General features: G+C 33.1%; 1 protein-coding gene across 1 annotated transcript; it reads left to right on the forward strand.

Moving 5' to 3' along the window:
• The first annotated feature begins 368 nt into the window (after nucleotides 1–368).
• LOC100260349 (uncharacterized) lies at nucleotides 369–13815 on the forward strand. The gene is made up of 15 exons (XM_010658343.3): nucleotides 369–1056; nucleotides 1609–1875; nucleotides 2203–2288; nucleotides 2834–2934; nucleotides 3118–3240; nucleotides 3451–3520; nucleotides 4139–4225; nucleotides 4338–4403; nucleotides 4532–4624; nucleotides 5123–5179; nucleotides 5304–5432; nucleotides 5512–5602; nucleotides 6134–6222; nucleotides 7652–7845; nucleotides 13315–13815. Exons 2-15 carry the CDS (start codon nucleotides 1653–1655, stop codon nucleotides 13418–13420), a joined length of 1515 nt encoding a protein of 504 aa, XP_010656645.1. The 5' UTR covers nucleotides 369–1056; nucleotides 1609–1652; the 3' UTR covers nucleotides 13421–13815.
• The last annotated feature ends 505 nt before the right edge of the window (nucleotides 13816–14320 follow it).

The raw sequence follows: 14320 nt of genomic DNA on the forward strand, positions 1-14320 counted from the left end.
GAAGCAAATATAGTCTTAAAATTAAACTTCTTTAGATGATACTTTGATTTTTTTTTAAATAATAATAATAATAGTTTTTTATATAAATAATAGAGATTAATCTTTAAAAAATTTAAAATTATTTTAAAAAATACAAGAATTTTATTAGTTTAAAATTTAAAATAAATTTCTATGTATATATATATATGACTATAGATATATACAGCAATGTATAATTATATGAGTTATTTTTTAAAAACGGTTATTAAACAAGACATAAATAATCCCAGTAACCAAACACACCCAGTGACCAGGGAAGAAGCCAAATCTGAAATCCCCATTCTCAACAAACTCATTATACAGCAGGCGCGTGGGCAGCACGGCATTTGCACATCATTTAAAACAGCAACAAATCACTATTCAGTCAACCCCTCAAACACAGGGTAACGCAAAACAGTCACAGGCCCTTTCCGAACTGTCGACGTGAATGATGTAACCGACCGCAGCTGCACCGGAACAAAACCCAGAGGGTAACGTGTAGTGTGGGTCCACAGAAAAGGATTATGATGCCGTGGCGATGGGTTCTGATAAACGTGGGCCCACATCCCAAAATTTCTCCATTCCAACAAAAATTGAAGGAGTGCTCGCGTTTTGCGCCCTCATTTTCAATTTCCTTTTCCTTAATTTTCATGTTTTCCAAGGCCATGCTTGGTTGCTTCCAAGGCAAATACAGAACTCGTGAAACTAACAGAAACAAACCTTGGGAATAGCCTAAATCTGGAGCCTTAGATAAAATATAGTAATAATAATAACATAGGCAGCTCAGAGTTGTAAGTCCAAAACAGCGCAGAAAAAACGTGTAAAAGGCAGAGGCTCGTAACATGAGACGCCTCGCCTTTTCTCTTCCGGCGACTCCTCCTGAAACTTAGGGTTCCGTACTATCGGCAGATACAACAGAAAGTCCTTTTTCTTTTTTCCATTTTTGGAAAAAAGTTTTATAGTGAATTTCGTTCGAAGCTGACGATTACTCATTGATCAAACATCAGATTTTCTTTGGGAATCAATCCGGTGAAGCAGGTGCGAGTTTGATTCCTTTCCGTTCATCTGTTCATGCATTGCTGTTACTTTTGTTTTTCAATTTTTAATTTTTAGTTTTACTTTTTGATTTTCGGCTTGAGTTCAACCGGATTGGTGTTGCAAGAAAATGATGTGATAGTACTCTGTTTTTTATTTGTTGTTTGACTTTCTGGTAGATTCTGATTCTATCTCTCTCTCTCTCTCTGTCTTTTTTTTTTTCTTTTTTTGGTTATTTTGGTTTGATAATCTATTGTTTCGTTTGATGCATATTAAGGACTTTTTTTTTTTTTTTTCTAATATAGGGTTTGAATTTTGGTTTTTTATGCCATTATCGATTGAATCTTCATCTTACTTAGCCACAAGTATCTTTGAAAATTTTATGTGATTTTGGATATTTGAGAGCTAATTATATATTGAAAATTTCTTATTATTATTTACTGTTGCGCAATTTCTGTTGTAGAATTGAGAAATGTTCTACTTTGAACTTTTAATTTCAGTGCATTTGATCTTTGTGAGAATTTGGACCACTCCTGAATCTCTCTTATTTATCAGGGTGGTTTTCTGCAAATTCTCATCTGGTTGGTCTATGATTAAAGATGAGAACATTTGTTCTGTATGTCCGTCAATTTAGATCAGCTTTTCAACATCGACGATACAGCTTCCTGAGTGACTTGTCAAGGAGGCAAAAGGTTTCCGTAAATTGGCAGACGAGTGGTGCTTCCAAGCCCCTTCACAATGCTGGAATTGCTAGATATTTACTCCCCGTGTCTATGGTTACAAGAAATCTGGTCACTGATTCTGCAAAAGTTGCTAATGAAGGTTGTCTTCTAATAATCATCTTCTAGTCCTTTTCAGTTTTTGTTTGTATTTGGTTACACAGAATTGGATATGCTTTGGAATACGATCTCTGGAATTTGAAAATCTAGATTTTACTGTGGAATTGTTTTTCTGCATTTGGGGCATAGAATCAAATATAGAACTGAAAATCAATTCAATGCTTTGGTATATTAAGCAGACAAACTGTGGAATTGGAGCCCCTAAGTTCCATTCCAAAGGTCCTAATCTAGTGCAACCAAAGGACATATGAGCTGATTTCAGAGAAATTGATTTTCTCATCTTTGTTGGTTGTGATTGTCATTGGTTCAGTAAAAGAGGTAAGCAGAGCAGGGCCACTTGTGGAGTATGACCGAAGAATTGCTGAGGGTGAACTTGTGGATGGTGATAACTGTCAGGTATGACAACAAGTTTGATTCTTCTTTGCATACCTGTGTACAAATCCAGCACAGTGAATTGAATAGTTTTTATGCCCTCAACCTGGATGGTTTTTGTAATGAGCACCTTTTGAGTATAACTTGTGAGTTGCACCACCATATGGTTAGACTCAGGATTGGTCTCTGATGCTGTTTAATAATGTACAATGAAATTAGATTCAGGACCGACCCCATTTCACCAAGAAAACTGAACAAAAGAAATATGAAGTCTCATTTTCTCCACTGTTTACAGTTCAGGAAAAGAGAAGAAATAAAACATGACTTTTTTCCCTTCTTGGGCAAAGATCACCTTAACTCAGCCAACTTATTCTACAATACTTAGTTGAATTGACCTTTTTTCCTCCTTTCTTGCCCACTTTATGTCTTCTGCAGAAGGTATGTGTACTTATTTCTAAATTTATGGCTGAGAGATGAGTGTGTTATTTCCTAAATTGGTCCAGACACTTATTTGGATTTGTCTCTCATCCAATTTTTTAATAGAAGAATATTCCGACTAATATTTGCAGGTAGGCACCTTAAGAGAACTTCAGAGACTCTATGATGACCTTGTAATGTCAGCCGATGCCTGCAGTTTGGATCGCTATACAGCTTCTGAGAAAGCTGGGAGGTAAATACTCCTCTGGCTCCTTATATCTCTGCTATCCTGAAGCACATATCTATATAGAAAATCATGTTTATATTCTTTGCACAGGCTTCTTGATGTTCCATTTTGCATCAGAGTCTTAAAATTTTCTTATAGCTTGTTTTCTATATCATTTTTCCATTTAGTTATCGTTTTGTTTGTCTTCAGGAGTCGGTGGTTGTGGTCCCGCTTCATACCACAATCTTCATATTCACCTGTGAAAGGACTCTATCTTTATGGAGGAGTTGGCACAGGGAAAACTATGTTGATGGACTTGTTCTTCAACCAACTGTAAGTGTACCATGGTGATTTTATTAGCTATAGCATTTTTCTCTAAGAAGCTAATTTAAGTATTGACTAGAATTGAGAACCAATCCTAGTAAATGTGAACTATATCTAAGAGTGGTTTTTAAGATTTCTATTTGTTAGCTTCATTATCAACTTTGCCTCATCACCATTCGTAGTCTTTTCATTATCTAATACTAGTTTCCACTTTCTCAGGCCAGACAGCTGGAGGAAAAGAAGGATTCATTTTCATGACTTCATGCTGGTTGTTCATAGCCGCTTGCAAGTAAGAATACAGATCTATGATGTATACTTCAGTCCAGAGCAATGGAAATTTCTGATTTAAAAGGAAAGTATATTAGACAAAAAACGATTGTTTTGATTAGTTATTGTCCATAATGTATGTGGTTTTTCCAACATGAAGGAAGAGTTCAATGTAAATGGAAAATTGTTTTGACACAAATGATTATTGTGATTAAGATATTAAAATTGAAATAATATGTACATAATTAGCGATTTTCATTCTTGTACTTCATAAAAAATCTGCAGTATATTATCAGCCAGACCAGAATATTCCTTTGGTCAGTGGGCAATATCCTGGATATGCGATATTTATGGCCTTATAGGCTACATTAACCTTATATCACTGACTGGTATTGGTTTTGCTTAATTTTGTCTAATCTAGCTTTTCTTTTAGTCATTCACTATTCTCTCTCATTTTTTTCATTAACATTTGATGAAAGACAGCTAGATCTTATAATTGGGACACAAATTTTTCTATTATGATCATAACACAAACTTTATTATCACTTGGAACCAACTTTGAACATGCTTTTTCTGAACTTACATGGGAATAAAATGCGGACTTTGAATTAAATTTAACTTGTAGTTTTTGTAATTGCAGAGGCACAAGGGTGTAGCAGATCCACTTGAAGTTGTTGCAGGAGAGATATCCGATGAAGCAATTTTGTTATGTCTTGATGAATTCATGGTATACTAGAAATAGATATGCATGTTGGTGCTTCAGGTTGTCAATCATATTTGATAGTCTTATATTTTTGGGGTCGTTTGTTGAATTTCCCTTTTTTGAGTGGTTTTCATAGGTGACTGATGTTGCTGATGCATTGATACTGAACCGTCTTTTCGGACATTTATTCAGCAATGGCTGTGTGAGTAGTTTTAAGTTTTAATATTCTCAGTTATATGGCCTTTTATATAATATAAATCTATGAATTTTCTGCTGGAAATAAAATTAATTTCTATTTTGGTTTATACTATTGATTGGAGGCAATTATAGATTCTTGTTTCAACATCAAATCGAGCCCCGGATAAATTGTATGAAGGTGGATTGCAGAGGGATCTTTTTCTCCCCTTCATTTCCACTTTAAAGGTATGTATAATGTTTCCTTACTTAATATGGTGATTAGACAGTCACAAGACCAGTAAGCTTCGGTTGTGTCAAAAGTGGATGTCATTTCACATTTTATGATAGTTTGACAGGCTCAGCTTGTGAGCTTTAGTTGCATTGGCCCAAAATATGAGAAGTCAATGACAGGAGAAATATATATATATATATATATTCTCTCTCTCTCTCTCTCTCTCTCTCTCTCACACACACACACACACACACACACACACACACACACATATATATTGAATCCATACTAAGCCTCTTCTGTTATACTTTCAAGCTTATTTGGTTTGAATCAGTCTATTTGTCACTTTCAGTAATGCCTGAAACTGTGAGGAATCCTTGGTCTGGGTCTGCATGCATGTTGTGTTATATGTGAAGTTAAAGTGTTCAATAACCATACACTCATACTTTTCATCCTCCATGGACCATAATTTCACATTCAGTCAATAAGTGGTTGCTTTTCTTTTTATGTAGGAAAGATGTATAATTCATGAAATTGGTTCGTCAATAGATTATCGGAAAATGACTTCGGTATGAATATTAACCCTTTTAAGTATAAATTTCTTGGTAGTTCACTTCTTCATTCTCAGTTAGTAATTCCTTTTCATTTTTAAATTGCCAGTTCTAATTTTTCATGATTACACTTGAACTACAGGCTGAGCAAGGTTTCTTCTTCATTGAGAAAGATGCATCAGGCCTTGTTAAGCAAAAGTTTCAACATTTGATTGGAGAACATACTGCTGTCCCACAAGAGGTGGAAGTTGTCATGGGACGGAAATTGCAGGTATATGCTAAATAAATTTTCTCCTTTGCAGAGGAATATAAAGAGTAGTTACGTAGTCAAATTTTCTTTTCCTTGCCAGATTTCTTTGGGTGCTAATGGATGTGCATATTTTCCTTTTGAGGATCTCTGTGACAAACCCCTTGGAGCTGCAGATTACTTTGGCCTGTTCAGTAAGTCATTTGTAGTGAGACTCTATTGCACATTAGGATTCGTATAGCAGATGCCTGATAGTTGGGTTAAGTTTTGTTGAGATTAGTTGATTATTGCATATACAGGAAATTGATAGTTAACTATCCAAATCCTCTGCAACTTACCGTAGTTTTGAAGTTGCATATGACTGGACTCTTCTGTTCATGTTGTTTGAATTATAATTCTATTTCCAGACTTTTACTCTATTTTCTTCAGTTTTCTGTGCAAATACAAAATGCTTTGACTTGTTCAGATTTTTTTTGGTTCTTTTTGGGTTCATTGTTCATTAGGCTGTACAATATTGTCAGCTTGGCACAGCACATTTCCCAAGTAGAAGCTGCTCAAGTGGTTGGTCCTAAATATCTTCCTGCATTCCCAATGTCTAGCAGTCCAAAAAAATTCGGATTTTTTTCTTTTTTGAAAAATTATTGGTGCATAACTTAATGCTTTTATGAATATCTTTTCTTTTTAGAATGAATTCTTAAACTGTTTTGATCCTTATCTTTTTGCAGAAAAATTTCATACCCTAGCACTGGAAGGTGTGCCAATTTTTGGGCTTCACAATAGAACAGCAGCATATCGATTTGTCACTTTAGTTGATGTATGTCCAATTCATTCTCAATTTGTTCGACCAGTGCTAATGCTATAATATTAATTCAGCTTTGTTAAATTTTAAGTTGATTACTTAACCATCCTTGAGCATTCAGTTTCCCTTGCACTCTTACAAAAATATTATGGCAACTTCTCCCCTCATTCTCTCCTTCATTTTTGTCTAGCATTTGAGGAAAAGTTTGGAGAAATTAATGTCAAAAGACAAGATAGAATAGAGAGACAATGACACTAATTTTTTAATGTGGAAAACCTTTGAAAAAGATAAAAAACCATGGGCCTCAAGCAATCATATAATCCACTATGAAGAAAAATTAGCTGAATACAAGGTTTTTCCTAGCCCAAGCCTCCCATCCTCTCCCGAACCACTTTCCTAGAACCTTCAAGCTTTAGCTACCACCAAGTGACTTGCATGACCTTTTTATTCTTTTTTATTATGGGACATTCAAATGCAAAGTGGCCTTTTCCCTCACATTTAAAACATTCAATTTCCAACTCCTTTTTCACGCCTTTTTCTCTTTTCCAATTGAGTTCCTCCATTTTTTACCATCATTTGATCTCTTCTTGGATTTTCTGAATTTCATGTACTACTTAAATTTTCTAACAAACCTTGTAAATTCTCTTTGACATTTTCTCATCATCTTCACTTTCGGAACTTAGGGACTCCTCTTTAATAGCATTCAAAGCAACTCCCCTAGCTTTCCTAGGTGATCCAAGGGTCATCTCAAATGTTTGGAGAGAACCTACAGATTCTTATGCAATTTGCTTGGTGATTGCAAAACCAATTTCCTGTGAAGCTGGCTTGGATATATAATTATGTTTAAAATTGATCGAGTGGTAAAACTTTTTGGAAGCCATTAGAAGTTGTTTGACCTCAAAGTTGGTTCAATTCAGGTCATATATGAGACCAAGTGTTCTATGCATAGCAAATCAAGAAAATGAGGTGATGCCTTCTTATTGAAAGGTCATGTTTGGTTGTCTCATGAAAATTGAACCACAACTTTGTTTTCAGCATAGAGCCTTTAATGGGCCATTTTTTGTTTTGTGTTTGCATGTGAAAGCAATTATTCTTAGGATTTCGTGGGCATTTTTTTATATATATATTTATATATTTTAACCATATGATAGCCTGAAATGATAGATGATAATATTTCTAAATCATCACTCATGATGTTTATTCTGTTCTTTAACAATCCATGCATTCTGCCGAATTTGGTTTGAACTTCTGCAAAATCTTTGATCTAGTGCTTGTTAATGCCTTTTTACTGAACTATGACCTCTTGATTATTAGAAAATATTTTTTAATGAATTTTGGACCTTGCATGTCTCTCATACAACTTTCCTGGACTTTCAAATGGGGAAATTGTTTTTTCATGAGAAATTAATCTTAATTTGATGTGTCTCTCTTATTGCAATTACAGGTGATGTACGAGAACAAGGCCAGACTGTTATGCACAGCTGAGGGAAGTCCTCTTCAACTTTTTGAAAGGATTGTGACAATTGCTGATGCCCAAAATATGGCTCCTAGAACCTCATCAAGATCAAGGAAAAATGATGATTTTGACCTTTGTGTGGACAATGAACTGGGATTTGCAAAAGACCGCACTATTAGTAGGTATGATATGCTTTCAAAAAAACTTGTTTCAACATGGCTTAAGAATTTATTTTACTAAATTGGAATCTCTTTCCTTTCCTTCACCTAATCATACTAGTTTTCACTTTAACCAACAGATCTTTAAATTGGTAGAAAATTTCTCAACAAACACAATGCTTTATAAAACATTCACCTCTAGCAGTTTCTTTTTCCCCTAACCCGACAAACTTTCTAGCTGTGGTTTTCCCCTTATGAACAATGTTTTCTTTAGTAATGGTACTGAAGAATGGAGCTTCTGAATTTTCATCCTGATTATCTTCCAATCTTATTAAAATTGTTGACACCAAAGGATTGTTTGGGATAGCTTTTTAGTGCTAGTAGAAATAATTGTTGTTGTGTGATTGATTTTATACTTGGGACTATATTTCAAAAATGGTTTTGTTAAATATAGGATAATTTTAGCATTTTTAAAAATTTTATTAAATAAAAATCTCCTTCTGTATCGTATTTTAGGAAGGATCTCTGTACTTTCCAAAACAAAGATAAATCATGTTGGGAAGTATGGACCCTATGTTTGAGAATTCTATTCTAATATTCTTGAAAGTTGTGTTTACCTTTAAGTAGTGCTTTTCGGATTGAAGTAGTTCTCCAAACAAGGCTTAAGAATAAATGAATCAACCTATAGTGTATTGCAGTAGAACACCTTACTCTATTTCTAACGTTCAACACATTGTTACTTATCACTGTTCAATAGATAGAGCATTAAGCGATTATCTTCTACAATCACTCATACTGGTTAGTAGTAGATTTTTGAACTTCAGTGAAGTGCCCTCTAGTTTTAAGAGATGTCTCGAAGCTATAGGGGCCAAAAAAAAAAAAACTCGTAATCCATTCTTTTATTAACTGCAACAATAAATGAATGACAATACAAAAAACTTTGTAGAGATGTATAAAAAATGTTCTCTTGTTTTTCTATATAATATTTTAAATTTTATTATAGGAAGACATTCCCACACATATGTTCTTTAAGGAGAGCGACTCACTATCATAAATCATTCATAGGTCCCCATGACTCTATACAAGTGGTTTATCAATCTACTCAAAATTAAAAAAAAAAAAAGAAACCCAACCTCCACATTACATCTACTAGGGCAAGTTCAAGTTGGTTATTACGCTGCTCTCCTCAAGTACTTGGCGCCTTAGCTAGAAGACAAGTGGCAAGGGGCTCTTCTTAATATTCACTTTGGCTTGAGAACAAGTGGCAAGAGAGTCATCTTAATCTTCTTAGAGCTAACAATCATCTTGAAGGTAGCAATCTTCTTGGATCCAACAATCTTACATGTAACAATCTTACAATCTTCTTGGTTGTTACTCTTTATGCATTTGGACTCATCTAGACTCTCGGCCTGCAGTCTTGCAATCTTCTCGGTTCTTACACTTCGTGTTTTTAGACTCATGTGCACTCTTGGCTCAATTTGTATTGTGCCTTCTACATTTGCCATTAGCCCCCATGGTTAACCCTTCTCAAAGACCGAAGCTGAAGAGGTGATGTGTTTGGATGCAAAATTTTTTGCTACTCTGCACACCTTGATCGCATCAATGGGAGATGACGTCTTTATCATTGATTCCCATAGCGTTAACACCAAACTATAGAAGCTGAAATTGGTGAGGTCTGAAATGAAAATCAGGAGTTAAAGTCGGGTAGGGAGGCATTTGGTGAATTTCACTAAAAAAAAGTTGCTGATTCTCAATTTTTTGGCAATTTTATCTCTAATTTTCTTGCACCATTGCCAATATTCAGCCCCTCCACAATATCGTGGGAGGTTCCAGGTTCAAGTCCCAATGGGGACAAAAAATTTACCTATCAAAAAAAAAATTCAGTCCCTCCACAATTGTTTTTAAAATAATTATACATGTATCATTATTTCTTTTATATCATTAAATACATTTAAACTACATAGATCATTATTTTAGTATTGAATGTGTTTTCAAGTATTACATATTATTGTCTTATCATACATGTATTTTTTTAATAAAAAAACCTTCAACATGTGTATTATTGTTTGTTTTATTATTTCTTTGAGTTTTTTTTTTAATATTTCTATGTTTTAATTAATCTTTGTCTCATAGAGATTTTTTTTCTGGATTTTCTGTTTCCCTAAAATCCAACCATCGATTTTTCATGAATTTCCAATATTTTCATTCTTGGATGCAACAATAAAAGAATTATAATACAAAAAAACTTATAGAAGGGGAAAAAGAAAAATATTTCAAAGATGTCTCCCTTTTTCTCTATAATCTTTTTAAAATATGGAAAAAAAATGGAGACATCTTAGCATCTTTTTTATCCACATCTACAAGTTTTTATGTATTGTAATTATTTTATTGTTACAACTTACATCTGATAAAGAAATGGATTAAGAGAATTTTCTCTTTTCTTTCAAGGACCTCTTTATGGATTAGGAGAATTTTTTGCTTTTCTTGCAAAAACCTTTCTGACATGGGACCCTTCTTGTATATGCCCTTTGACTTTTGCAGACATACAAAAGTAACATACATTTTATGAAATGTCACTTGGAGCTCTCTCTCTCTCTCTCTCTAGAACTCTCATTATACTATTCACTATGTAGTGCTGGGGAATAATATTTATTCCACAACCAGGGAAGACTTTTTCCTCGTTAACTTCAAATCCTCAAGTTTTGATTTCTTTATAATATTATTAATTTTGATTCCTAGATAAACACAAAACCTCTGCTTATAGGGACTCCTTCTCATTAAGCTCTCTTTCTTGAAAGGAACCTTTGCTGAAATGGGAACATCAAATCCATCTATTTCAAAGATTAATATTGAGTGTCCTCGTTATTATAAGAACATGCTCTACAAAAGTATGTTATTTTTACATGCTTCTTCAAACTAATTTCATTTATTTTTTCCTCTTTTGTATAAAGATTAAATAATTTGAAAATGCACTAATTTTTTTTGATAAATAAACATGAAGTAATATTATCAAAGGCAAACAGCCACAAAGCATACAGGATGTATGCAAGGTAGTTTGAAGATGCACAAGGTTTTAATTAATTTTAAGTATATATTTGATTTTCTTTTATATTTTCTATAGTAAACTAAACATGCAAATATCATTTTCTTTAGTAATTTTTTTTCCGTTCCATTCCTTAGTACTTTCCTTAGAACCAAACATAGCCTTAAGGTTTCTATTAGATGATATCTTTGTATTCTCTATTGTTAATTCCCTCTCTATCATTTTAGAGTTGTATGGGAGAATATTTCTTGCATTCTCTATTTGGCCAAAAATTTTATTGTTATAGGACTCTCAGTGCATGTCTCTATTCTTCAAGAGTTTTACAGGTGCAGAAGCATTTGTCCTGCCAACTTTTATTTATAATTCTTCATTAATAGGGAATTTGATCTATTGATAGGGGTTTACATGACTCTATTGAAAGTCTTTTATTCATTATCTCATTATTTAGAGATCTTTCAAATATTAAGATTCATTATTTATATCCTTTTATGGTCTCTATTTTTTGCCTAATTTTTTTTCTGGGCTAAAATAAAATAATAATGGCACCATTATTCATTCAAAAAGAATATACATTAAACTCAAAATGTGTTTAGTAAATCAACTTAATATGACTTAATGATTTTAATTTAGTTTATTAAGTATATCAAGTATATTTGGCAAAATAACTTAAAAGGTGTTTGGTAAATCAATTTAATGAATTAATCAGTTTTGATGAATATAACTTAAAGTCAACTCAAGTCATTAAAAATTAAATATTAAATTTTTACCGAAAGCCCACTTGGTCTAAAAAGTGGCTACTAAAAGCTATGATAAAAGCTTGATTTAAAAATTGGCTAACAAAAGCTCGATCTAAAAATTGATTCATAGAAGTTCTAATAAGAGCTTAATCCAAAAATAGGCTAATAAAAGCTTAGTATTGAAATTGACTAAAAGATAACTTAAAAAAAAAACCTCACAAAAAAATAGAAAAACCAAAACAAGACCAAAACATTTTTAAAAACCCAAAAAAATAACAACAAAACTTAAACAGAAAAGATGCCTCACAAAAAATCAAAAAACAAAACTGAAACCAAAAACATTTTATAAAAAATAACTACAAGAAAAAAGAAAGCAAAAAACAAACAAAACAAAATGCATTTAAGAAGGCTTAATCAACAAAGAAATTCAAGGCTAGCATATGATAATAATGTCAAGAGTTTAGCTAAGCCCAAATGCACCAAGAGTAAGAGCCTAGAATATTGCAAGATTGTTAGACATAAGAAGATTGTTGGTTCCAACACAATTGTCAGCTCCAAGAAGACTAAGAAGAGCCTATGAGAAGATTGTCAGTTAGAAGAAGAGTACCTTGCCACCTATTTTCAAGTGAAGCGTCGAGACTCAAGGGGAGTAGTGAAGTAGCCAACTAGGACTCACCCCTAGTAGATGCAATGTGAAATATGGGTCTGTTTATCAAGAAGGTAGATAAGTTCAAATTGACCAAATTCTAACTAAACCACTTGTGCAGTGTCATTTATCCCTATAAAGCGTTAAAGAACAACAGAAAGAAAAGAAGAGAAGCATGAAAATTTATTCCTATAAGAAGATTATAGAAAAAAGGGAGACATTTTGATAATTTTTTTATTCACTTCTACATCTACCAGTTTTTGTATATCGAAATACCTTTATTGTTACAATGGAGTTGAATTAAAAGGAATGGATTAGGAAATTTTTTTAGCTCCTAATGAAATCTTTTTTATTCCACAATTTGGAAATCTATTTGAATATAAGATTGAAGACAAGTTTACCAGTTCCATACAAGGGCTCTATGATGTTGATTGCAGACATTCAACAAATTTTGTTTTTCTTGTTGGTTTGGATTTTATAAGCTTTTATCTCCTAGCACAGTCATGTTTTATAGTTGGTTTAAGGGAAAGGATTAAAACAAAAAACGAAAACAAAAATTGACAGATAGCCTATCATAAAACTTCAAAATTCTGTCACATTCCAACCCCCTGATGCTCTCCAACCCTACGTCACAATTTCTTTTCACAAAATATTGAAGACAAATTTATGCAGTTACCTCCTTGCTTGTTCATGTTATGGTTCCCAGTGGTGGGATACATGGGATTTAGGGTCTAATGTTGACTGAAGTAAAAAACCCACATGGTCCCTCAAGTTGATATTCAAAGGCATAAAATTATCTCAAGCCATTGGAAAGAAAGATAGAAAGAAAAAAAGAAAGCGCATTTTCTAAATTAGATATCCGAAACTAATCATAAAACCAGCATTGTTGAATATTTGAAAAATTGAGTGAGGTTTGAAGTTCTAAGAATTTTGCAGTCTGAGAGCTTATTACACTCTTGAGGAAAAAGTTCCTACCTCCATTCCTGCTGTTCTGTATGAGTATTTAAATTGAATGTGGTAATTTTTCATACTGTGACTTACAAATGTGAAGCTACTAATTGATGCAGATTAACCGAGATGAATAGCAAAGAGTACTTAGAGCAACATGCTGCCATGTTAGCAGAGAAGCAGCTCTCTCAGGATGATGGAGATGAGAAAGCCTTACAAGCATGAGACACTGAAAAGAGGTCCAACATCTCATTAAGCCTTGTTGCCCTTAAGTTGTATGACCACATCTCTGAGACTCAGCTGACCTGGTAATTATTTTGGTGCCAAACCAGATACAGATGATAAACATTAGAGCCAATACTTGTTAGTTGAATAAATTATATCCTCTCATTGTAAAGTAATATGCTAATTGAGCAATTATAATAATAGATTTATGTCTGTAGAGTGACACAGATTGATTCATCTTCATCAAATAATGCTGCTTAAGTTAAGTATAGGTGGATCATTGCATAGCAGAATCTGTTGTGGAATCTGGTTATTGCTTTTCTGAAGCAGTTTTGATATGTAAACTGAATAAGAGATGCTTGGAATTGAAATTGACAGTTGCTCAATTGAAATGATGAATATGGCAAAACTCGGCAGGAGACAATTGTGTTGATCTTATGTAGATGATTGTTTGAAATGAGCAAAATTGTTTTTCAAAAAGGAAAATGGTTTATATGCAGCATGGGATAGTTAGTTTCTTTGCCATTATGTTCCTGGAAATGATCCATGTCGTGGGATAGTTATTTTCTTTTTGCTTTTCAAATTTTCAGGGTGGATCTACTTGAATGAAATGAATAGTTTGAGTCCTTCTGTTGAAGATAGAACCAGAAATCCCCTCATGGCTCCTATGGAGCATGTAATTTTTTTGAAAATATGATTTTGGTAAATAATTGTAATTTATTCATTGTATTTTATTAACAATTAGAAATTTTATTAAGAAAAATATTTTAGCAGGAAATGAGCAATAGAAAATAGGGAGAATTATGTCTTTCTGGATTAGGTGTGTGTATACTATGCAAATATCCAAATTAACAAATTAAGTATGGAATCAAATGTATAATATAGTTTAAATAAGTGTTT

This window comes from Vitis vinifera, chromosome 11, assembly GCF_030704535.1.
Source record: "Vitis vinifera cultivar Pinot Noir 40024 chromosome 11, ASM3070453v1".
In the NCBI taxonomy this organism is placed as follows: Eukaryota; Viridiplantae; Streptophyta; class Magnoliopsida; order Vitales; family Vitaceae; genus Vitis; species Vitis vinifera.

Coding starts and splice junctions, on each gene's coding strand:
- LOC100260349 (XM_010658343.3), top strand. CDS start 1,653: ATGAGAACATTTGTTCTGTATGTCCGTCAATTTAGATCAGCTTTTCAA. Junction 4,226..4,337: donor TATGTCTTGATGAATTCATG/GTATACTAGAAA, acceptor TGGTTTTCATAG/GTGACTGATGTTGCTGATGC. Junction 4,625..5,122: donor CCTTCATTTCCACTTTAAAG/GTATGTATAATG, acceptor CTTTTTATGTAG/GAAAGATGTATAATTCATGA.